General features: G+C 47.3%; 3 protein-coding genes and 1 pseudogene across 8 annotated transcripts in view; 3 read left to right on the top strand and 1 right to left on the bottom strand.

Moving 5' to 3' along the window:
- The window catches only part of LOC137596873 (kinase suppressor of Ras 1-like), a 15250-nt gene extending 13419 nt beyond the window's left edge, over nucleotides 1-1831 (top strand). For 3 of the 4 annotated variants that reach the window (XM_068317657.1, XM_068317656.1, XM_068317659.1), the window contains exons 17-18: nucleotides 1-18; nucleotides 644-1830. The exon at nucleotides 1-18 is cut by the window's left edge and continues 118 nt beyond it. In XM_068317657.1, coding sequence (XP_068173758.1) covers nucleotides 1-18; nucleotides 644-787 — 162 coding nt within the window. In that variant the 3' untranslated portion in view covers nucleotides 788-1830. Of the gene's footprint in view, nucleotides 19-643 lie in introns of all 4 variants that reach the window. The other variant, XM_068317658.1, reaches the window with a different exon arrangement.
- Nucleotides 1832-3427: 1596 nt separating this feature from the next.
- On the top strand, nucleotides 3428-12497 carry LOC137596345 (galectin-9-like). Its single transcript, XM_068316761.1, has 8 exons — nucleotides 3428-3585; nucleotides 7225-7313; nucleotides 9043-9250; nucleotides 9809-9928; nucleotides 10065-10241; nucleotides 11494-11582; nucleotides 11720-11876; nucleotides 11967-12497. The coding sequence occupies exons 1-8, from the start codon at nucleotides 3550-3552 to the stop codon at nucleotides 12111-12113; spliced, it is 1023 nt and encodes a 340-aa protein (XP_068172862.1). The 5' UTR covers nucleotides 3428-3549; the 3' UTR covers nucleotides 12114-12497.
- Nucleotides 12498-13735: 1238 nt separating this feature from the next.
- On the bottom strand, nucleotides 13736-16782 carry LOC137596346 (phospholipid scramblase 1 pseudogene; annotated as a pseudogene).
- A 1450-nt stretch (nucleotides 16783-18232) lies between these two features.
- Nucleotides 18233-21799, top strand: part of myo18ab (myosin XVIIIA b) — a 63468-nt gene continuing 59901 nt past the window's right edge. For 2 of the 3 annotated variants that reach the window (XM_068318251.1, XM_068318248.1), the window contains exons 1-2: nucleotides 18234-18328; nucleotides 19748-20839. In XM_068318251.1, coding sequence (XP_068174352.1) covers nucleotides 19832-20839 — 1008 coding nt within the window. In that variant the 5' untranslated portion in view covers nucleotides 18234-18328; nucleotides 19748-19831. Of the gene's footprint in view, nucleotides 18329-19679; nucleotides 20840-21799 lie in introns of all 3 variants that reach the window. The other variant, XM_068318249.1, reaches the window with a different exon arrangement.

Here is a 21799-nt window from a genome sequence, read left to right as displayed (position 1 = left end):
CTGGGGAAGGAGGTGATGGTGAGTTTGCTGCATGGCTCTGATTTATGAACAGTCATTGTCGCAGTTGAACAGGAAAGAGCCAGCATTCTGTCTGTGGGCCTTAATGTTCAACAAGGAGGCGATGCTAACTCCACCCAACAGTCCTTTACTAAATTAAACGCTAATCTCAACTCCAAACACTCAAATCAGGCGGCATCCTGAGTCTTCTCTTGGACACAACCCTGGACTTGGATTCAATGGTTCCATGTGGCTCAAGCCTCACCCCCACATTTTTTGTGCAGAAAGCCCTTAGTAGTCTACGCAAAAATGGTAAATATAGTAAAATATAAAACCTCCACCTTGAACAACACAAGAGAAATCCATAGATCTATCCCTTTGTTACCGATCCAGTAAATCATGACGTGTTCTTCCCGTCGTTTGCCCACGTGTTGGTCCGGATAGCGTTCTGACATCACAATGCTTTTATCAACAAGTGCTGGTAGAGGGTTGGTCTTCTGAGGTTCTTGTGGACTCTGGTTTTTGAAGCTTTAATAGTGGGACTGGCGCGTTGGGTTTTCCCAGTAGACATCAGACAGATGCTGGTCGTGGAGCCAGTCAGTCACTAGTCAGTGTGATCAACTGGTTCCTGTCATCGCCCCAACAGGAGGTCCTGTCCGCCTGCTGGGCCCTCGAAGCCGACGACAGGCCCACGTTCTCTCAGGTGGCCGGACTGCTGGAGAGACTCCCCAAACTGAACCGACGGCTGTCCCACCCTGGACACTGGAAGTCACCTGAGTACGTATCATAGCAACGGAAGCTGTGGTCCTGGTCCAGGACCCGCCAGCTGACGGCAGCACAGACTCCAACATTCCCAAAGGGATCTCATGACGTTTGGTTCCTCCATCCAATGTGAACGTGGTGACGCTGTCCTCTGAGATCCATGCCCTCTTGGGATGTGAACACTCTACTGATTCTAGACCAGATCTAGACTCACACACTCGATGCTCTCCGGTTGCTATGGTGATGTACGTCAACACCTCTTCACAAACTTTACTTGTGTTACAATCACCACTCATGTTCTTTCTGGTATTTCCAAGTGTCTCTTCTGTGTGTCCCTCCATTCTGTGTGTCCCTCCATTCTGTGTGTCCCTCCATTCTTTGTGTCCCTCCATTCTGTGTGTCCCTCCATTCTTTGTGTCCCTCCATTCTTTGTGTCCCTCCATTCTGTGTGTCCCTCCATTCTGTGTGTCCCTCCATTCTGTGTGTCCCTCCATTCTGTGTGTCCCTCCATTCTGTGTGTCCCTGTTGTGTCCCCCCCCATCGGTTTGGTCTTGTTTCTTCCTCCTCCTTCCTTTCAGCTGCTGAAGACTGTGGGATCATGATCATCAGATGCACACTGCAGTGTGTGTGTGTGTGTGTGTGTGCGTGTGTGTGTGTGTGTGTGTGTGTGTGTGTGTGTGTGTGTGTGTGTGTGTGTGTGTGTGTGTGTGTGTTTCATGGGGGGGGGTGTTATGTTTTCTTGGGCAGGAGTGCAATATTTTGCCCACTGAATGTATGTGAATTGTGCAGACAGAGTGGTGCTCTGTCAGACAAAGATCTTCTCTATGTACTGTATTTCCAGTGGTGGGGGGTTAATTTAATACACGTGTTTGTACAAGTTTTTCACTTTAAATCATGTTAGAGTTCTATTTTTGTAGAGATTGTAGACACTCTGGAAACGGTCGCTGGTGGATTAGTGGGGTTGTTTGTGTGCTTTTAGGGTGGGGATCAACCTGTAAAGAATGTGTTCATATTTTATTACCTTCTGTTATCTTAACATATTAAAGCTGATCACCAGAAACTTGGTGTGTTCTTTGTCCAATAAATAAATTCAACTCACAGAATAATATCATTCATAGATAATAATATAATAATATATTGCGACAAACTATCTTATTATTTAAGGTAATTTAAACGTTCATGACTCCTGTGGAGTCTTGAGGTTTTGACAGGTGAGAACAATTTTCCATCTCAATCCATCGCCTGTAGCAGTAATCTGATAATCGTTGTCTTTGCTGAGACTGGTCTCTACCCGGCTGTTGTTTCCATACGTCACTGGAGGTGGACGTATGTTTGATTTTGAATACCACCTGCTGTGACGGAGGTGTGGTCAGTGCTCCGTGAATCAAGTTTAATGTCATTGTTCTCTAATGCGGAACAACTCAGGAAATATTTAGAGGAACAGAAATGTTTCTTCAAACCAGTTCAGCTGGTGGCGTCTCAAATTCTGAGGATGTTTAGTTGCAGCGCAACTTCAGTCTTGTGGTCCCATGACCTCAGATCACACCTGTGAGGCCCGTCTGGTTGGTGTCCACCTCAAGGCGCCATCAGTCATCTGTGACTGTCATGAAGACTAACGTTCCTTCTCCTCTCATCCAAACCCAAAGCAGAAGAATGTAGAAACCAGGAAAGCAGATGATGTGGAAGTAGATGTCGTTTCAACTTTGACCTCACATTTAGTCCAAGGTCTCTACAAAATAAAAGCTCGGATGTGGGCTGTGGGGGTGTGGATGATTTATACCTTAAAGTGTGACACTGCCAGCTGCCTTCTGGTTGGTGGAGGGGTTCTAACTAAGTCCTGTCTTAGTTACTGATTTGTTCCGCCTCAACCTTGTTAATCTTCCACCAGCAGTTTATTGGTGTGTCTCCTTAGGTCAAAGGTGAAAGCAACACGTTTTCATTCAGACTGTTTTTCTCGGTTCCTTGTGGATTGTTCTGGACTTGTTCATGATATTCTTTCATTGCGGGCTTCATCTGGGTTCTCCTGTTCCTGGTGTTCTCTTTGACCTGCTTTACAGCTGTGTTCGCCCAAACATGTCACTTCACATCACCACGCCCACGAGATTCACTTCCTGTTGTGTCATCCTCCTGCTGTGCCAGGAAACTCTGCTCAAGCTGATCGGACCTGCGATTCTGGGGAACCTGAAGGTTCTTCACGAGAAACTCCAAAGAACCCAAACCCAGAACGCACACATGTTCCGTGTGGCTGAGACCAGCTAACACGGACAGAAACGTGTTCACATGGATTCACACCAGTGTGTGTGTGTGTGTGTGTGTGTGTGTGTGTGTGTGTGTGTGTGTGTGTGTGATCGGTCCGGATGGTTCTAGGATGGCCCCTTTAAATCTGCTCAGAGCTGGAGCTCATCTGTAAATGATTAGTCTGTCACACACACACACACACACACACACACACACACACACACACACACACACACACACACACACACACACACACACACACACACACACACACACACATGTTGTTTGATTCCTTTGTCTGTGTTTGGGTCTCTGTGTGACACAGAACACACTCCTCCACCAGCTTTTACAACCCCCCCCCCCAGAATTGTACGTACAGTAGAACAGAACCTCCGACCAGCCAGTTCGACCAGACCGACCCACTGGTCATCAACGATGGAGCTGACGTCACTTAAGCCCCGCCCACTGCAATCAAAACGAAACTTGTTTCAGATAAACTCGTGACAGGACGAAACTTAAGCTCTCACAGCTTCAGAGGAGCCGAACCGGACCATGGCTTTCCATCAGCAGTCACCGTTTTATAACCCGGTAGGTGGCCCGGATGTGATGACGGCTGGACGGTACCGACCGACGGCTGGACGGTACCGACCGACGGCTGGACGGTACCGACCGACGGCTTCCACCGACTTTTACGCACGACTTTTACGCATTCCGACGCGCGGAGATCTCAAAGCTGACAGAACCGATCCGAACCGGACTGCTGGGTCGTTCTCTTTATTTGATCTGTTCTCAAGTCGCGTTCGTGAATTCAGCGTCATCTTTGTTGTTTATTTGCTCTGCGTCAGAATTAAAATCCGTTCTGCGTCAGAATTAAAATCCGTTCTGCGTCAGAATTAAAATCCGTTCTGCGTCAGAATTAAAATGCGTTCTGCCCGTTGGTGACCTGACATGAACTCTCCTGTTCCTGAGTCTGAGTCCAGAAATGAGTCAGAGAGAAAAAGAGTCATAAAAGAGAGGAAACGGCAGAGATGAGTTTTGAACTTTACCACGTATCAAATGATGTTAGTTTATGTGGAAAATGGTCGTTTTTTAACTTTAAAAGGAGAATAAAACGAGCCCATGAAGAGACGACAGACTGAATTTCGTTCCAGTTGTCCTCAGTGTTGAACCTCATTGTTGCTTCACCTCAGAAAGGAAGTGACGCTGGTAGAAACTGAGAACAGAACAGAAAAGAGGAAACTTGGTGAAGCTTCCAGAAGAGTCAGATCAGTAACCTGTTCTAGAGCCGAACCAGCGTCACCATGACGGCTGGAGACTCGGTAGAAGAGACAGGACACACACATTTCTGACATTGACTTCATGGATGCGAAAACGTGGCAGATCTTCAGAAATGTTTGGTTGATGTAGAGACACTGTCTCCTTCACCTGGTGGATACGGATTTCTTTCTCACGGGATCTGAAACCTTTTTTAAGAACCGGTGCTCCGTGGAAACGACCACCTGCTTCCTCTCTGTGGACCCCTGTTTTCAGATCTATACCGCTGACGCAATGAACCGTGATAGACATTGGTTCCTACATCATTTAGTTCCTACTGGAGGACAACATTGGTTCCTACATCATTTAGTTCCTACAGGAGGACAACATTGGTTCCTACATCATTTAGTTCCTACAGGAGGACAACATTGGTTCCTACATCATTTAGTTCCTACAGGAGGACATTGGTTCCTACATCATTTAGTTCCTACAGGAGGACAACATTGGTTCCTACATCATTTAGTTCCTACAGGAGGACAACATTGGTTCCTACATCATTTAGTTCCTACAGGAGGACAACATTGGTTCCTACATCATTTAGTTCCTACAGGAGGACAACATGGGTTCCTACATCATGTAGTTCCTACTGGAGGACAACATTGGTTCCTACATCATTTAGTTCCTACAGGAGGACAACATTGGTTCCTACATCATTTAGTTCCTACAGGAGGACAACATTGGTTCCTACATCATTTAGTTCCTACTGGAGGACAACATTGGTTCCTACATCATTTAGTTCCTACAGGAGGACAACATTGGTTCCTACATCATTTAGTTCCTACAGGAGGACAACATTGGTTCCTACATCATTTAGTTCCTACTGGAGGACAACATTGGTTCCTACATCATTTAGTTCCTACAGGAGGACATTGGTTCCTACATCATTTAGTTCCTACAGGAGGACAACATTGGTTCCTACATCATTTAGTTCCTACAGGAGGACAACATTGGTTCCTACATCATTTAGTTCCTACAGGAGGACAACATTGGTTCCTACATCATGTAGTTCCTACTGGAGGACAACATTGGTTCCTACATCATTTAGTTCCTACAGGAGGACAACATTGGTTCCTACATCATTTAGTTCCTACAGGAGGACAACATTGGTTCCTACATCATTTAGTTCCTACAGGAGGACAACATTGGTTCCTACATCATTTAGTTCCTACAGGAGGACAACATTGGTTCCTACATCATTTAGTTCCTACAGGAGGACAACATTGGTTCCTACATCATTTAGTTCCTACAGGAGGACAACATTGGTTCCTACATCATTTAGTTCCTACTGGAGGACAACATTGGTTCCTACATCATTTAGTTCCTACTGGAGGACAACATTGGTTCCTACATCATTTAGTTCCTACTGGAGGACAACATTGGTTCCTACATCATTTAGTTCCTACAGGAGGACAACATTGGTTCCTACATCATTTAGTTCCTACAGGAGGACAACATTGGTTCCTACATCATTTAGTTCCTACAGGAGGACAACATTGGTTCCTACATCATTTAGTTCCTACAGGAGGACAACATTGGTTCCTACATCATTTAGTTCCTACAGGAGGACAACATTGGTTCCTACATCATGTAGTTCCTACTGGAGGACAACATTGGTTCCTACATCATTTAGTTCCTACAGGAGGACAACATTGGTTCCTACATCATTTAGTTCCTACAGGAGGACAACATTGGTTCCTACATCATTTAGTTCCTACAGGAGGACAACATTGGTTCCTACATCATTTAGTTCCTACAGGAGGACAACATTGGTTCCTACATCATTTAGTTCCTACAGGAGGACAACATTGGTTCCTACATCATTTAGTTCCTACAGGAGGACAACATTGGTTCCTACATCATTTAGTTCCTACTGGAGGACAACATTGGTTCCTACATCATTTAGTTCCTACTGGAGGACAACATTGGTTCCTACATCATTTAGTTCCTACTGGAGGACAACATTGGTTCCTACATCATTTAGTTCCTACAGGAGGACAACATTGGTTCCTACATCATTTAGTTCCTACTGGAGGACAACATTGGTTCCTACATCATTTAGTTCCTACTGGAGGACAACATTGGTTCCTACATCATTTAGTTCCTACTGGAGGACAACATTGGTTCCTACATCATTTAGTTCCTACTGGAGGACAACATTGGTTCCTACATCATTTAGTTCCTACAGGAGGACAACATTGGTTCCTACATCATTTAGTTCCTACTGGAGGACAACATTGGTTCCTACATCATTTAGTTCCTACTGGAGGACAACCTGACAACATAAAAACAAGACAAAATAAAATACAGGTACAGGCTGGTTAGAGTTCAGTCATTCTCAATTATACGTTGTTTTAAAAGATTTACGGAAACAAGTTGATGTCATTTCACTCGACTGTACAGTAAAACAGAATAATAAACATGTAATCATATTAAAATACGTACATATAGTTCCAATATCTTTATGTCTATTAAGCATCAGTCCTGATTCACGTGATCGTTTAAATCCAGATTAGTTTACGTTGAACTTTAATCCTATAATTTAATCCTTTAGGAGAAGAAGAAGAAGAAAACACTTCAAGGAACTCTCCACCAGTTTTTACGATCATCAACAACAAGACTCAGAGTCAGTGTTGATGATCCACTGTAGCTACTGTAGCATGTAGCTTTACCTCCTGTTTGCTGCTGTCTGCTTATATCTTATATACCAGCTCATATAACAAAAATGAGAATATTTGATCATTTTTATATGATTTATCACATTTTCCAGATAATGTAAATCAAACTTTGTGACGAGCCGACGGAGTTAATACTTGATTTATTATAGTAACCTTGTCTATCAATTTGTTACTATACTAGTAAAACTAGTAATACATATTATCAACTGGGCATGAAAAGACTTTTTTTGCCCTCTAGAGAATCCCTTTCACCGGATCCATCCATGGTGGTCTGCAGGAGGGGAAGTCCATCAGCATCAGTGGAAAAGTCCTGCCTCACCCTGACAGGTCAGACTCCTGCTTGCATCACGTTACGTCTAAAATATAGTTCCCGAGACTTTAACTCCCACTCAAAACAGAGAACCAACAACACCATAAGTCTGTAAATTAGCAAGTCATCAAAATACTTTTTTGGTTCTGTGGAGCACTGGCGTCGCGCCCGGAGTATAACCTGCCTCACGGCCTGTCCGCTAAGATAGGCTCCAACAACCCCGCGACCTGTGACGGCGGAAGAAGTGGGTATTGAAAATGAATGAATGAATAAAACAATACTTTTTTCTTTCCTGAAATATTTGGTTTTACTTGGTAAAAATTATTTTCCCCCCCTGAAACTGCCACCTTATCGTGGTGGGGGACTTTGTGTGCCCAACTGACCCCAAGAGCTATGCTGTTGGAAACGTTATGCTCCTGGTAGGGTCTCACTTGGCAAATGGTTGACGGATAGACTAAAACAGTTCAAAGTCACCAATTAGAAAAACAAAATCAACGACCGTGACACCGCGTGGTATGGTGGCCCAACCTCTGGTGAATTCACCACCTGCTGAGGGTACATATGGGATGGGTGCAAGGTAGACGGGAGCAGTGCGGGGCTCGACCCTATTCCTGTCTTTAAGTGCACATGCCATCAGGACACCCTCGGCCAGAGGTCAATGATCGTCTTCGTTGTTGTATCATCTGACCTCCGACCGCGTGTATTGGACACTCGGGTGGAGAGAGGGGCACAGCTGTCAACTGATAACCACTTGTTGATGAGTTGGATCTGCTGACTTGGCAGGACCAAACGTGTGTTGAGAGTCTCTTGGGAATGTGGTGGAACCCTCTGTCAGTGAGGTCTTTAACTCCCACCTCCAGTGGAGCTTCTCCCAGATCCCGTAGGAGGTTAAGAACATTGAACCCAGTGGTGGATGTAGGAAGTAAGGGATGCCGTCAAGCTAATGACTAATCCTGCTACCAGTTCTTCTATGGAGGAAGTAGAGGTTAGAGATTGACTCATCCATCAGCTGAACTGAACTCACTGAGGCGGTTATCAGGGAGTGGGGTAACACACTCCTCCTCCCCAACAAAGTCTATTCTAAGGTACTGGAGAGGGGAATTAGACCGATAATTGAACCTTGGATTCAGGAGGAACAATGCAGTTTTCATCCCAGTCGAGGAAGACTGGACCAGCTCTACACTCTCCATCGAGTTCCTGGGAGTTTGCCAAACCAGTCCCTATGTGCTTTGTGGATCTAGAGAAGGCATTCGACTGTGTATACCGTAGCTTCTTGTGGGGAGTGCTCCGAGAGTGTGGGGTTCAGCGTCCTTTGCTGAGGGCTGTCCGGTCCCTGAATAACTAAAGCCAGAATTCAGTTCGCATTTCCGTCAGTAAGTCAGACTCGTTGGCCTCATTAAACCTGGACATTCAGAGTGTACTGGGGTGGGTTTTGTCTGAGTGCAAAGTGAGTGGGATGAGGATCAGCACTTCCAAAAACCAAGGCCATGGTTCTTGACCGGAAAAAAGGTAGTCTGCCCTGTCTAGATTGGTGGGGAGTCTTTGGTCCAAGTGGAGGAGTTCAAGCATAATTGGGTCTGAAACCTGCCCAGGATTAGTGGTTGAAGATGGCTGGCTTGATGGATGGATGTGTTCACCACAGTGTGTAGATAGTTGCTACAGGGTAGTACAAACTACTACAAAAAGAAGATCGTAGACACTTTCTACCATCATATCAGTGTCTCATCATAATCTGTTGTCTTGCAGGTTCAATATAAATTTACAGCATGGTTCGAGGAACAATGCTGACGTAGCTCTGCACTTGAACCCACGTTACGACAGTCACCCTGGTTACGTGGTCCTCAACACCTTCCAGCACGGCAGTTGGGGAACTGAAGAGAGGAACCACTGTAATCTGTTTCCTGCTGGAGTTCCTTTCACCCTGCTCATCACTGTCTCTCGGGAATCCTTCCAGGTGTGGATAGTTAGTAGTGTATCCAACTACAGAATGTCACACAGATTGTAATTGACTTAATTTACTAATCTCTTGATAGTTTTTACTAACTACAATGAATAATTATCACCATGATCAAGCAGAGTATGTATTTGTTAAACAATAATATAATGGCCTCTCTCAAGCTTTAATGCTCTACCTATCAATATTAAATGACACTATTCCGTCTGACCAGAGGAAGTTTTCAGTCCCTTAGTAGATTATTTCTACACATGTTTTAATTAAGAATACATATGATAACCACTGGTTCCCTGCCGACTGATGGTCAAACTTGTATGGTTAGCTGTCAGGAATAACAGATACTGATGATGATTGTTTCTACTGCCACTCCTTCTGGAGTGCTGAAGGAGTGGCAGCAGAAAGTATTAAAACAGGAGTTACATTGCGTAGCCTAAAGTGTGTTGTCCTAGTTTCTAAAGGCCAGTATTTGTGTGTTTTTGAATGGTGGGGTAATACATGCTTTGAAAGGGCAGTAATGAAGCAGTAAATCCTTGTAAATTAAACTACATTTTCTCTCAGATGAGCATCAATGGTTGCCACACTATGGAGTATCGACACCGCATCCCGTTTCAGCAGGTGGACACCATAACAGTTGGAGGAAGTGTTGAAATATCCAACATCGCCTTCCAGAATCCGATGGTGAGGACGGCACCAGAACCATTGGCGATGCTTCTGCTCTTGTACTCAATGTCAAAGCACTCGTGACAGTCCAGCAGAACTACGAAGGAAGAACATCAAATGAAGGACTTTCCTTTTGTTTTACTTACCTTCACAGCCCGGATTCCCCTCACAACCTGGATACCCTGGATTCCCCTCACAGCCTGGTTTTCCTTCTCATCCTGGATACCCTGGATTCCCCTCACAGCCTGGTTTTCCTTCTCATCCTGGATTCCCTGGATTCCCATCACAGCCTGGTTTCCCCTCGCAGCCAGGTTTTCCTCCTGCAATGCCGGTGTGTATCAGCCAGGGCAATCCTCCCAATATGTTTTAATAGATTCTAATGATTGAACACAAGCTTAGAAGAAGAAGAAGATATACTTTATTAATCCCCTCGGGGAAATTAGAAACAGAAGAGCAGGGAGTATACGTGGAATTCCTCTTAAAGCACAGTTCTCTCTCTTCTTTAATGTGTCAGGTATTATAAAAGATGCAAAGGAACATCATTCAGCAGTTCTTCTCTATGGCCTGCCCGAACGTCTCCCAAACCCAAGTTTTTTGATCATTGGTGCATCAGTACACGTGGCCTGCCAGTACCTGTCAGTTGTCCCTGAAGTCCCACGATTACATAAGACTTGATAAGACTCCTTCTTCAGGTTGGCGGCATCCGTTACTTCTGGGCCTGCCGAGTCTGTCCCCGCCTCTGCTAGCGGATCCAGTGCACCACCAGGTGGTGATTGGTCGACAGCTCTGCCCCTTTCTTCATACGAGCGTCCAACACATGCAGGCGGAGCTCTGATGATGCAACAACAAATTTGATCACTGACCTCTGGCCTAGGGTGTCCTGGCGCCATGTACACTGTTGATATCAAACACCTTGTTCAACCAGGTGGAACAAGGTGTTTGTTATGAACAAACTGTGACTAGCACAGGAGTCCAATAACAGAACACCACTCGAGTTCAGATCGAGGTGGCCGTTCATCCCAATCACCCCTTTCCAGATCTCACTGTTATTGCATTTGTGAGCATTGAAGTCCCCAAGATGGAAATGGAGCCCCTGGTGGGGGCACTATTAGTACCCTGCCCAGGGACTTCCCAGGCCGGGTATTCGCACTGCTGTTTGACCTTTAGGCCGAAACAATAATAAGACACCTGCCCCCAACCCGTAGGGGCAGGGGTGCGACCCTCTCGTCACCGGGGTGAACTCCAACATATGACGACTGAGCTGTGGGTCTATAAGCAAGGGTTGGAACCAGGCCTTCATGTTCTGAAATCAAAAGTTGGATTAGATGTCGTTGAACTGTAAGGTCTCATTTTGACACTTTAGCTGTTAGAATACCAGAGCAGAAATGTTTGTGGACATCTCCAGTGAACAGTGAGTAGATATTGGTGCACTTCCCTTTTCACGTGAACCACAGTGTTTTTATCAATTGTGCTTTTCTGGCCAATTCCTTTGATTTGATGGAACAGTAGAATTATTCCATGAGCCCCTTCCAGATCAAACTAGATGTATGTATAATACGTTCTTCCACTGTGTCTCTGTACAGGCTGTCCCATACAAGAGTGTGATCAGTGGTGGACTCAGCCCTGGTAGGACCATCACCATCCAGGGGGCCGTCCTCCCCACTGCCACGAGGTGTGACCAGATGAATTGAACAACTTTATGACTCAGAGCTGAGGGTTGTAGTTGAGATCTGAGTAGAAATGTTCTCGATTGAGTAAGTGGTCTCAGGTTCGTGAGGTGGTCATCCCTTCCTCTGCTTTCCTTGTCAGGTTCAACGTGAATCTTTGCCACCAGTCAGGCATCGCTCTGCATTACAATCCGCGGTTCAACGAGAACATTGTGGTTCGAAATGAGAAGAAGTGGGAGCAGTGGGGAATGGAGGAGCGAGGTGGAGGGATGCCGTTCCAGAGGGGACTGCCTTTCACGGTACAACCTGTCTTAAAGCCCTGATGTGCACAGCAGGGTCTCGGTAACTCCCAGTGTGTTTGTTTAACATTGGACGTCTTTCTTTCTCAGCTGACCATCTGCTGTGAGAGTCAGTTCTTCAGGATTGTGGCCAATGGAAAGCAGCAACACAACTTTAGACATCGCTTCACTCCCCTCTGTCAAATCACCATGCTGGAGATTGAGGGTGACGTCAGTCTGACCTCTGTGATTGTGTAGAGATCCAGGTGTTGACCTCACACACAAGATAGCTTCCATGTCTACAGCTATTGTATTCATTGATGGATTTGATTTGGGGTATTTACTTGACATTCAGTATTTCCCTCGTGTCTTGATTCTTCAAATAATCATATGCCATTCTTCTCTTCTATGTCTTACATTCCCTTCAAACCGATAGTTAAATAACTTCAGCAACATTAATCAGAGTGCAGAGAAATTAACTGGATAGAAAGAAAAAACAGATTCCAAATGTGAACTCCAAATATGAACTGTATTTATCTATACATAGACACACACACTTACAGGACATCATATGTTAAAGCAATCTTCAAATAAATGAAGCAGGGAATGTAAATTAAACCTGAAATAAAGCATGTAAATTTGTCTGGCACTGTGTCAGTCGTTTCAAATTGTGTTGGGTTGATTTTTTTCACGCCGGGTTATTCGACCCGTAAAACTTGATCCTCTGACGGCTTCATTTGAAGACTGGAAGCATCACGGCAGTGCAAAAAAACTCCAACCCAACCCTGTCCCTGTTTGATGACTCCTTCAAATGGTGTGTTCATTTCTTGGGTCACAAAGACTAAGAGATCCAAGATTCCGTAAGGTGGTAACCGTTGGCTTTAAGACGAAGTGCACCAGCCCCAGGAATTCTCCTAATCCTGAATCAATATGATAAAATATCAGGCTACACCATTAATCCCAATAAGATTTAGACATGTCCTCAAAATCAAGCTGCATCACACTTTCCATTCCATTCATAAAGAACTTTGGTATGCTTTTGGGCTGGTGCAAGTTAGATATAGCAAGATGTTCAAGTCTGCCTCTGTCCATAGTTGGTTGTGTCAACATCATTAAAGTGATTGTGTTGCCGAAAGGTATTTGTTTTCCAAAACATCCGTTTTGATGATAAGTACTTTAAAACTTCGGATCATTCACGGCCTCCTTCATGTGGAATAGTAAATCACACAAGGTTAAAGGCAATCACTTGAATGGCCGAAGAAACTTGCTGGTCCGGCCTTACTCCATTTTGTCCACTAGCACTGGGCCTGCAATATCCAGAAAATGCTCTTCTGGACCAAGGATACTCACCAAGACATAAAGGAGGCTTGGATATACTTTGAGTAGCCCAGTCTATCTTGGTTCAGTTATTTGTACTCCTTCCCCTCCAACTCCACAAATCCGGCTGTTTCCTAACATAATCGTCCTCAACAGTAAAGGTCTGGTCACAATTTAGAAGACACTGGTATAGTGTCTTCTAAATCACCCATAGGTTTAGAAGAACCTGTGCGTGAAGTCAATATACTGTACACTACTGTCACCAACAGCTGCAGTTTTCCACCCTCTACTTTAGATCTGAATAACAAAAGGTTTTACCTCTGTCTCAAATCTCTTTCTTGGGGGCAAATTCGCATTATTTGTACAATAATTCCCAGTTTGGGACCTTTAAAGAATATCTATTTATCTCTCTGTCTGTCTGTCTGTCTGTTTATTCACATTTTTTAGATACATCCAAGCAACACATTTGATGCAGAGCAACTTAACGTCTTTCCCAAATTGGCTTTTATAGATAACCTGTCTTTGTTGCCACATCAGAAACTCGTAAGTTCAGTCCTTTCTGATCACATTTGCAGCATTTCCCCGAATCAGTGCAAACAACTTTTGGAGGATAATGGGGCAGTAAGAGAGAGGACCAGTGAGAAGCTGTCCTGGACTTAGACCTCTTCCCTATGTGGACGATATAGCCTGATTCAACTGAAAACCCTTCTATGAGTAGATTGGACTAGGACCTAATTGGTCAAGCCTTTTTCGACACCTTTTGTCCACATTGTAAAACTCAAGCTGCTGATCAGATACACATGTTCTGGTCCTGCCCATATTCTTCAGGCGTACTCTGAAATGTTTGGTGTGAACATCACCCCAAACCCAATATGTGCAATTTGAAAGGCAATTTGTTTTGAAAGGCAAATATCAAATGTATCTGAAAGGGAAATTTCCTGTCATCATAGCTTCTGTACCTCTCTACTCTGTAGTGTTTGCTAGTGTTCAATCGGAAGGAACAGACATCACTTACATTGAACAGATGGATTACATACACCATGTTATTATGACATGGGACAAAATCAGTTACACTCTGAAAGGCTCCACAAAGGGTTATCAGAGAACCTTTTCTCTGGTCCACGAGACTCATAATCATTAGCTGGCTTCTGTTTCTACTGTTGTCTCAGCTTTTACTACTAATAGACTTAAATACTTCTACTCCACAGCTTGAACTAAAAATGAATTAATTATATTAGGACTTCAGTGTTGCCAGGTGATAGGCAAGTCTCTGTAACACAAGGGTGAAAACAGGAAGACTTACTGTAGGCTCCAAAATGAAGACAATCTACACCTCACGAACTGGATCCTTCAAAGGAAGCCATTGGCTCCTTCCAGTAGTGGTTGTCAGAGGAGTTGAAGTGTTGAATCAATGTTCTATACTGTTCCTACATGTCACATCAAAATGGAGACTGCTGGGCAAACATCTATTTGACTGTCCTGCTTTGGAATAATCATGAAAACTGCTAATTTTGCTTCTGTTTATGTTCAAAGAACATGAAGTCGATGAGGAAGCATGCTCCTACCATCACAGCCTTGACCTTCACATCCAAGTCCAAAGGAAATGAGATCCCAAAGTTGTCTGCATCTGTGAAACCCTCCTGCAGGAAGCCCCCCCACTGCTTACTGATCTGTCCCACCACCACCGACTCATCCAAAGACGTCACCTCAAAGATGACGTCTGACATGCAACTGCAGTCGCAGAAGGACCCCTTGATCTTCAGCTGAGGCACCTTCATCTCATTCAGAATGGTAAACTTGGGTAGGACAGGGTGCCAGTCCTGTTGAACATACCCTATGGAGTTACCTGGGGGGCTCTGGACATCCAACTCTTGAAGGCAGCAGGGAAAACAGCACATGCCACACTTGAGGGGTCGAGACAGGGTCAAGACTTCTTGGCCCATATTATCATGGATGTGAATGGTGAAGGGTCGGATGGAGCCCCATACCTGCAGAGTGAAGAGGTTGTTTTCCTCGGTGGCCACAAACACCTGTTGTCCCATGCTATTTTTTACTACATAGGAATTACACGTCTCCCACCCAGTAAACATTTCAGCCATTTCAACTTTCTGATGGACCAAGATCTGGTCAATCTGTGTCAGGTACTCCAGTCCAGCTGGGCCACCTGCACCTGGAGGACCTAATGGTGGAGGAGCAGCTTCTCTATGGTTGAATAAAGATGGATGCACAACATTATGGCCAGGATTGTTCCCAACGTAGTACACGGTTCCTGGAGGCAGGGGTCCCGTCCCCTCATATGCCATAACGGTTGAGGTCTATCTGCTGAAGGTTACAGTGAATTATACCTAAAAAGTGTTATCAGTAAAAATGAATAGTTCCTAATTTAATATTGGGTCTTTTTATCACTTGTTGATCATTCCATACAGTTGTGATGATCTCTTTGTTTCATCCACTTTCCTGATGGCCGTACATCTATGAAGAAAGTCGGAAACATTTATTTGGATCATGGAAGAGCTGGATGAAAAACCCACCAACCAACAGCCCTCCAACCCCCTCTAGTGTTTGTAAAACAGATGTGAAGCAAAAAGGGGGAACACGCTGCTCTCTGCAGGTCAGTGTCTTCAAGGAACGTCTACTGTAACAGTGGAGAAGTCCAGATTGAAGCTCAAAGTCAGCTGTCGTAGGCCCCAAAGCTCAAAGTCAGCTGTCGTAGGCTCCGGCCCTGCTGCAACCTGCACAAGACACGTGGTTACACACCATGGAGGACTGTTTCATTCAGAAATAAACACTAGATGACAGATTTTTATGATATGACAAGAACAAACTGTAGACCACATCAGTGGACCCCAACCCACGGGTCGTGGACCTTTACCGTTTCGGGGGTCAGTCGTTACCGGTCTGTGGGTCAGTCGGTTTGTGGGTCAGTCGGTACCGGGTCACAGACAGAATCCAGAACTTCCATTATTTCTGTTTTCTTCCTGATCTGATTGTGAACGATGTTCAGTTTTAAATGAGTGGATTCTCTCCTCCACGTCTGTCTACGAGTCACTCTTGACGCTTGTGGAGATGCTTGCCTCGGTCACATGACTACCTTCTTAAAGGGGCCGCTCCGGCCGCTAACACAGAATACATTACAGCTAAACTGAAGCTCCCAAGCTAGCAGAACCAAGGAGAAACAAACGTTGGTGTGACGTTAGGAGAACGCTGCTAAAAAAGTTGTGGCACATTGGATTCACGTTTATTATTAAATTTAAAAAAGTAATTTTCCTGCTGGTCGCATTGTTTTATTTGGTTGTATTTATTCTCCACACCTGAAAGGACGGTCGGATGTTAAACGTATATAATTCCTTCTTTCCAGAACTTACAGTCTTGCATGGACAATAGTAGAGAAAAGAGAGAAAAGTAACCCAGCTTTGCGTTAAGGCTAGGGGCTAATGATGAGTTCATGACATAATAATACTTGAACATCGAACGTTAACAGTTGTGACCAGTGACAGTGTGTGATTCCTTCCTTGCCGTGACGTCAGATTGAAGGTTGTGTGTTTACAGGTATTATCAGGTTCACTATGACGTCCTCTCTGCTCACGCTGACAGAATGCACACCTACAGCTTCGCGTTTAAATTAAAAACACTGCATCAACTGCAACCACTGAAAGTCATTTCTTACAATGTTTGATAAAAACACTCACCTACCAAAAGACGCGTGTCCTCTGCAGTGTTCTGCGTGTGTGTGTGATATGTGAGATGTGTTGTACTCACGCTGTGGCGACGCCTTAGCAACAGTTTTTCACACAGGTAGCATCAGGTGTCGCCGGTGTCACATGAAGTCTCCTGTGTGTCCTCCTCCTTGTTCATGTTTTCACACACACACACACACACACACACACACACACACACACACACACACACACACACACACACACACACACACACACACACACACACACACACACACACACACACACACACACACACACACACACACACACACACAGAGTGGTTGGGCTGCTGGGCATTCAAAGGCCACAACTGTTGTCTTTGGTTCTACTCTCATAGAAAAGACTCGTCCATCAGTAGTGAACAGTTGTGTCCATCACTAGTGAACAGTTGTGTCCATCAGTAGTGAACAGTTGTGTCCATCAGTAGTGAACAGTTGTGTCCATCAGTAGTGAACAGTTGTGTCCATCACTAGTGAACAGTTGTGTCCATCACTAGTGAACAGTTGTGTCCATCACTAGTGAACAGTTGTGTCCATCAGTAGTGAACAGTTGTGTCCATCAGTAGTGAACAGTTGTGTCCATCAGTAGTGAACAGTTGTGTCCATCACTAGTGAACAGTTGTGTCCATCAGTAGTGAACAGTTGTGTCCATCAGTAGTGAACAGTTGTGTCCATCACTAGTGAACAGTTGTGTCCATCACTAGTGAACAGTTGTGTTAATCGTCCTTTATTGAGTTTTTAATTATACCATTAGATATTTATCTTAAATATATACATGTCTTATTGAATTTAATTGCCCACACTTTAATGTCCCAGAACTGATGAAGAGACACATTAATTGATGGAGAGGCACAGGTGAAGGGATGAACTGATGGAGAGGCACAGGTGAAGGGATAAACTGATGGAGAGACACAGGTGAAGGGATAAACTGATGGAGAGGCACAGGTGATGGGATGAACTGATGGAGAGACACAGGTGAAGGGATGAACTGATGGAGACACAGGTGAAGGGATGAACTGATAGAGACACAGGTGAGGGGATGAACTGATGGAGACACAGGTGAGGGGATGAACTGATGGAGACACAGGTGAAGGGATGAACTGATGGAGAGTCGGTTGTGGAACCCGACCCGACCCGGGGACCAGCACCATGTAGAACTGACGCTGAAATCAAACGAGACTCCAGTGGTTAAACCTTCACTGATTGCTCGCTGTGACGTTTGAGGCAGTGGTGCCCCCGCCCCGCCCCTGCCCCCGCCCCTCTGTGACCGCCCCTGAGGGCTGGAGCTCCACCCACCAACAGGGCGTCCGGGCTGCAGTTCCTCGTCCACCCAGCAGGGGCCGCTGCTTGTCGCCAGCCTCGGACGTGAGGCTAGCCCCGAGCAGCTAGTGGCTACCGATCCCGACCAGCTGTGCACCGTCTGCCGTCCCGGGGATCGGTGAGTGCCGGCCCGCCGAACAGACACGCGTGCTGCGGGTGGGGACGCGTCCGGGTCCGGGTCAGGGGGCTGAGGCGGACCGGCCCGTCCCGGTGTCCCGGTGGGTCCGCGGGTTCCAGCGGTTCGGCTGTGTCCGGAGCCCATCAGGCTAGTTAGCTTCAGCCGACCGATCCGCGTCCGGAGGACGGAACCGGACCGACCGGAGAGGGCGTCCTGTGCTGGGGGGCAGAACCCGGGGAGCCACCGGGAGCGGCTCGGCTGGCTAACGGGGCGGGAGGCGACCGGAGGCGGGCTGGAGCTGACGCTGCTCCGGTGCTCCAGGTGTTAGCATCAGAGCCGCGTTAGCTGGGGGGGCACGATCACCGGCGGGGGTCGTTACCGGTGACCGGGGGGTCGGGGTCCGCTGTCACGGTACCGGCCCCGTTACCGACAGGAACACGGAGCTGGTACGTCTGTCCGACGGGCCGGGACGGGCTGTGGAGGACCACCGCCGCCGGTCCGCCGGTTCCGACCCGGTTCTCTGAGGGGGACGAGGTCTGAACCCCAGGGGGGGTCCAGGTTCCATCCCCGGATCCACACTGGATCAGGTTCTCCTGGGTCTTCAGCTTGTGCTGCTGTGGTTCATTAGTGACGTCCACAACCTGTGGAGGAACCAGGTTCTACTGGGAGGAACCAGGTTCTACTGGGAGGAACCAGGTTCTACTGGGAGGAACCAGGTTCTACTGGGAGGAACCAGGTTCTACTGGGAAGAACCAGGTTCTACTGGGAGGAACCAGGTTCTACTGGGAAGAACCAGGTTCTACTGGTAGGAACCAGGTTCTACTGGTAGGAACCAGGTTCTACTGGGAAGAACCAGGTTCTACTGGGAGGAACCAGGTTCTACTGGGAAGAACCAGGTTCTACTGGTAGGAACCAGGTTCTACTGGTAGGAACCAGGTTCTACTGGGAAGAACCAGGTTCTACTGGGAAGAACCAGGTTCTACTGGGAGGAACCAGGTTCTACTGGGAGGAATCAGGTTCTACCGGGAAGAACTTGATTCTTCTCAGTAGAACCTGGTTCTTCAGAGGTTCTACTGGGAACAACCAGGTTCTACTGGGAACACCCAGGTTCTACTGGGACGCTGCTGCTATCATCCTATTGTTTTATTTCTCACAGTTCAGGAATTAATTCTAAAGCAAATTCGAGCAGCTTCAAAAAGTGGACGGCTGACGTTAAGGCGTCCCGCCCCAAACAGAACCGACGCATGTCGTAGCTCAGGTGTGAGCGAGCCCCTCAGTGACATAGCAGGAGGTTATAACCTGACGTTGGGTTTACTTGTGAAGCTCATCTCCTGCATCTTCTGTGTTCCAGCCTCAGATCAGAACCAACAACCCGATGCTGAGCGTTGTTTGACCGCGTTCTCCGTCTCTGCTCCTCAGGGCACCTGAGACGAGACCTGACCTCCACCTGCGTGACGACACCTGAGCTCCTGGGGGGGCGACGGCAGCTTTTCGTTTGCCGCCATGTTTAACCTGATGAAGAAGGACAAGGAGCGCGACGGGGGGAGGAAGGACAAGAAGAAGGAGCGCATGTCCGCGGCGGAGCTGCGCAGCCTGGAGGAGATGAGTTTGCGTCGCGGCTTCTTCAACCTGAAGCGCGAGGCCAAGCGGGAGTCCCGCGGCCGGGTGGAGATCTCCAACCCCATCCCCATCAAGGTGGCCAGCGGCGCCGAGCTGACGCTGACCGACATCGAGTCCGACGGCCTGAGCAACCGCAGCAGCGTGGTTCTGGACGAGCAGCTGAGCGCCGCCAGCTCCACCGACGACCTGAAGGCGGAGGGCGGCGGCGGGGGGTCGGAGGGGGGGCACCGTGGCTCCGTACGCGAGCGCGTGGCGCACTTCGGTTCCCTGGCCAAGCAGAACTCGGCCCAGGTGGGGCAGATGATGAAGCGCTTCTCCTTCTCCCAGAGGAGCAAGGAGGAGACGCCGTCGGAGGGCTCCACCCCGTCGGGGCAGAACTCCGCCGCCCCCTCCCCCCAGGTGGAGAGTAAAGTGTTTAGCATGCTACGCAAGCACAGCGTCAAGCACGCGGCCCCCCACCACGTCAGCCCCCCTGAGCTGGTGGAGAAGAGCTTCCCGGCGCGGCTGCGGTTGCCCGCCGTGGCGGCTCCCGGTGCCCCCGAGACGCGCCAGCTGGAGCTGCAGCGCCGCAACACCGGCGACTTCGGCTTCTCGCTGCGACGCACCACCATGCTGGACCACGGCCCCGACGGGGGGGTGTACAGGCGCGTGGTCCACTTCGCCGAGCCCGGCGCCGGCACCAAGGACCTGGCGCTGGGGCTGGTGCCCGGCGACCGGCTGGTGGAGATCAACGGACGCAACGTGGAGAACAAGAGCCGCGACGAGATCGTGGAGATGATCCGCCAGTCCGGCGACACGGTGCGGCTGAAGGTGCAGCCCATCCTGGAGCTGAGCGAGCTGAGCCGCTGCTGGCTGAGGAACGCCGAGGACCAGCGCCGGGGGGCGCGGCATGTGAGTGTCCCGCCCACAGATGAGGGTTCCTGTTCCAGAAGAACCGCTGCTATCGATCTGATGGTCATTTCTAGGGTTTTGATCGACCGTGAGGACCGTCTGATTGGCTGCTGACCAGATGATTTGGGTTGTGTTGATAGAGAAGGTCGGATGAGGTTCTTGAGACGTAGAGGAACCCTGTTTGCTTTGGTATGAGCCTGTGTCTCAGACTGGAGACACAGGTGTGGTTCTGGTGTCGGCCTCAGGTGTGCTGTGTTTTGGGCTCAACTCTTCAGCCTCACCCTCTTTACACCCGACTCATCCCTGAACAACGAGGGAAACACACATTACTGTATATTTAAACATGTGTTCGAGACTCGTACGGTCATGTGACGAAAAAAGGAGTGAATGTTAATATAACAAGGATCTCCACTAATCACCATGAGTTAGAAATGACACTGGAGCTGGATGTTCTCTGGTTGTACCCACTGTTCTTGTGATATTGACTGACCTTTGACCTCCAGTGTTGTCATTTGTCACTTTCATGGGTGTTGGAATCTGCGTCTATTGATGAATGCGTGTTTTGGGTCCTAAAGGAGGATGATGGTGGAGAATCAGCCATCGTTGTCATGGTTACACTGAGATAGATGCTACATGTTGTGTAACTTTATGAGGAATGACATTTAAATTGTCCACTGACGGTCTGACTCCTTTTAGAGAACCGACTGGTACGTAGTGTTACGTCACAGGTCACATGACCAAATGTTCTAGAAGGTAATGTCAAAATCAGCTGTTAGTATTGTAACCCCCCCCCACTCCCACCCAGTAGGTCATGTGGTTGAGGGGCCAGAGGGTCCCAAGGGCCGAGCAGAGAGAAGGGCCGGAGGGGCCAGAGGCTGGACCAGCTAGCAGCCATCTTCACTTGTCTTAACAGGCTGGGAACAACAGGAAGTGGCCCCTCCCTGTAGGTCTGGTATTTGT

This window comes from Antennarius striatus, chromosome 6 (genome assembly GCF_040054535.1).
Source record: "Antennarius striatus isolate MH-2024 chromosome 6, ASM4005453v1, whole genome shotgun sequence".
Lineage (NCBI taxonomy): Eukaryota > Metazoa > Chordata > Actinopteri > Lophiiformes > Antennariidae > Antennarius > Antennarius striatus.
This window is presented reverse-complemented; position numbering and strand designations above follow the sequence as displayed.

Excerpts from the sequence above, each read along its gene's own strand:
- LOC137596345 (XM_068316761.1), top strand. The coding sequence starts at position 3,550 with ATGGCTTTCCATCAGCAGTCACCGTTTTATAACCCG. Across the intron at positions 7,314-9,042 it reads GTCCTGCCTCACCCTGACAG|GTTCAATATAAATTTACAGC; the intron begins GTCAGACTCCTG and ends GTTGTCTTGCAG. Across the intron at positions 9,251-9,808 it reads TCTCTCGGGAATCCTTCCAG|ATGAGCATCAATGGTTGCCA; the intron begins GTGTGGATAGTT and ends ATTTTCTCTCAG.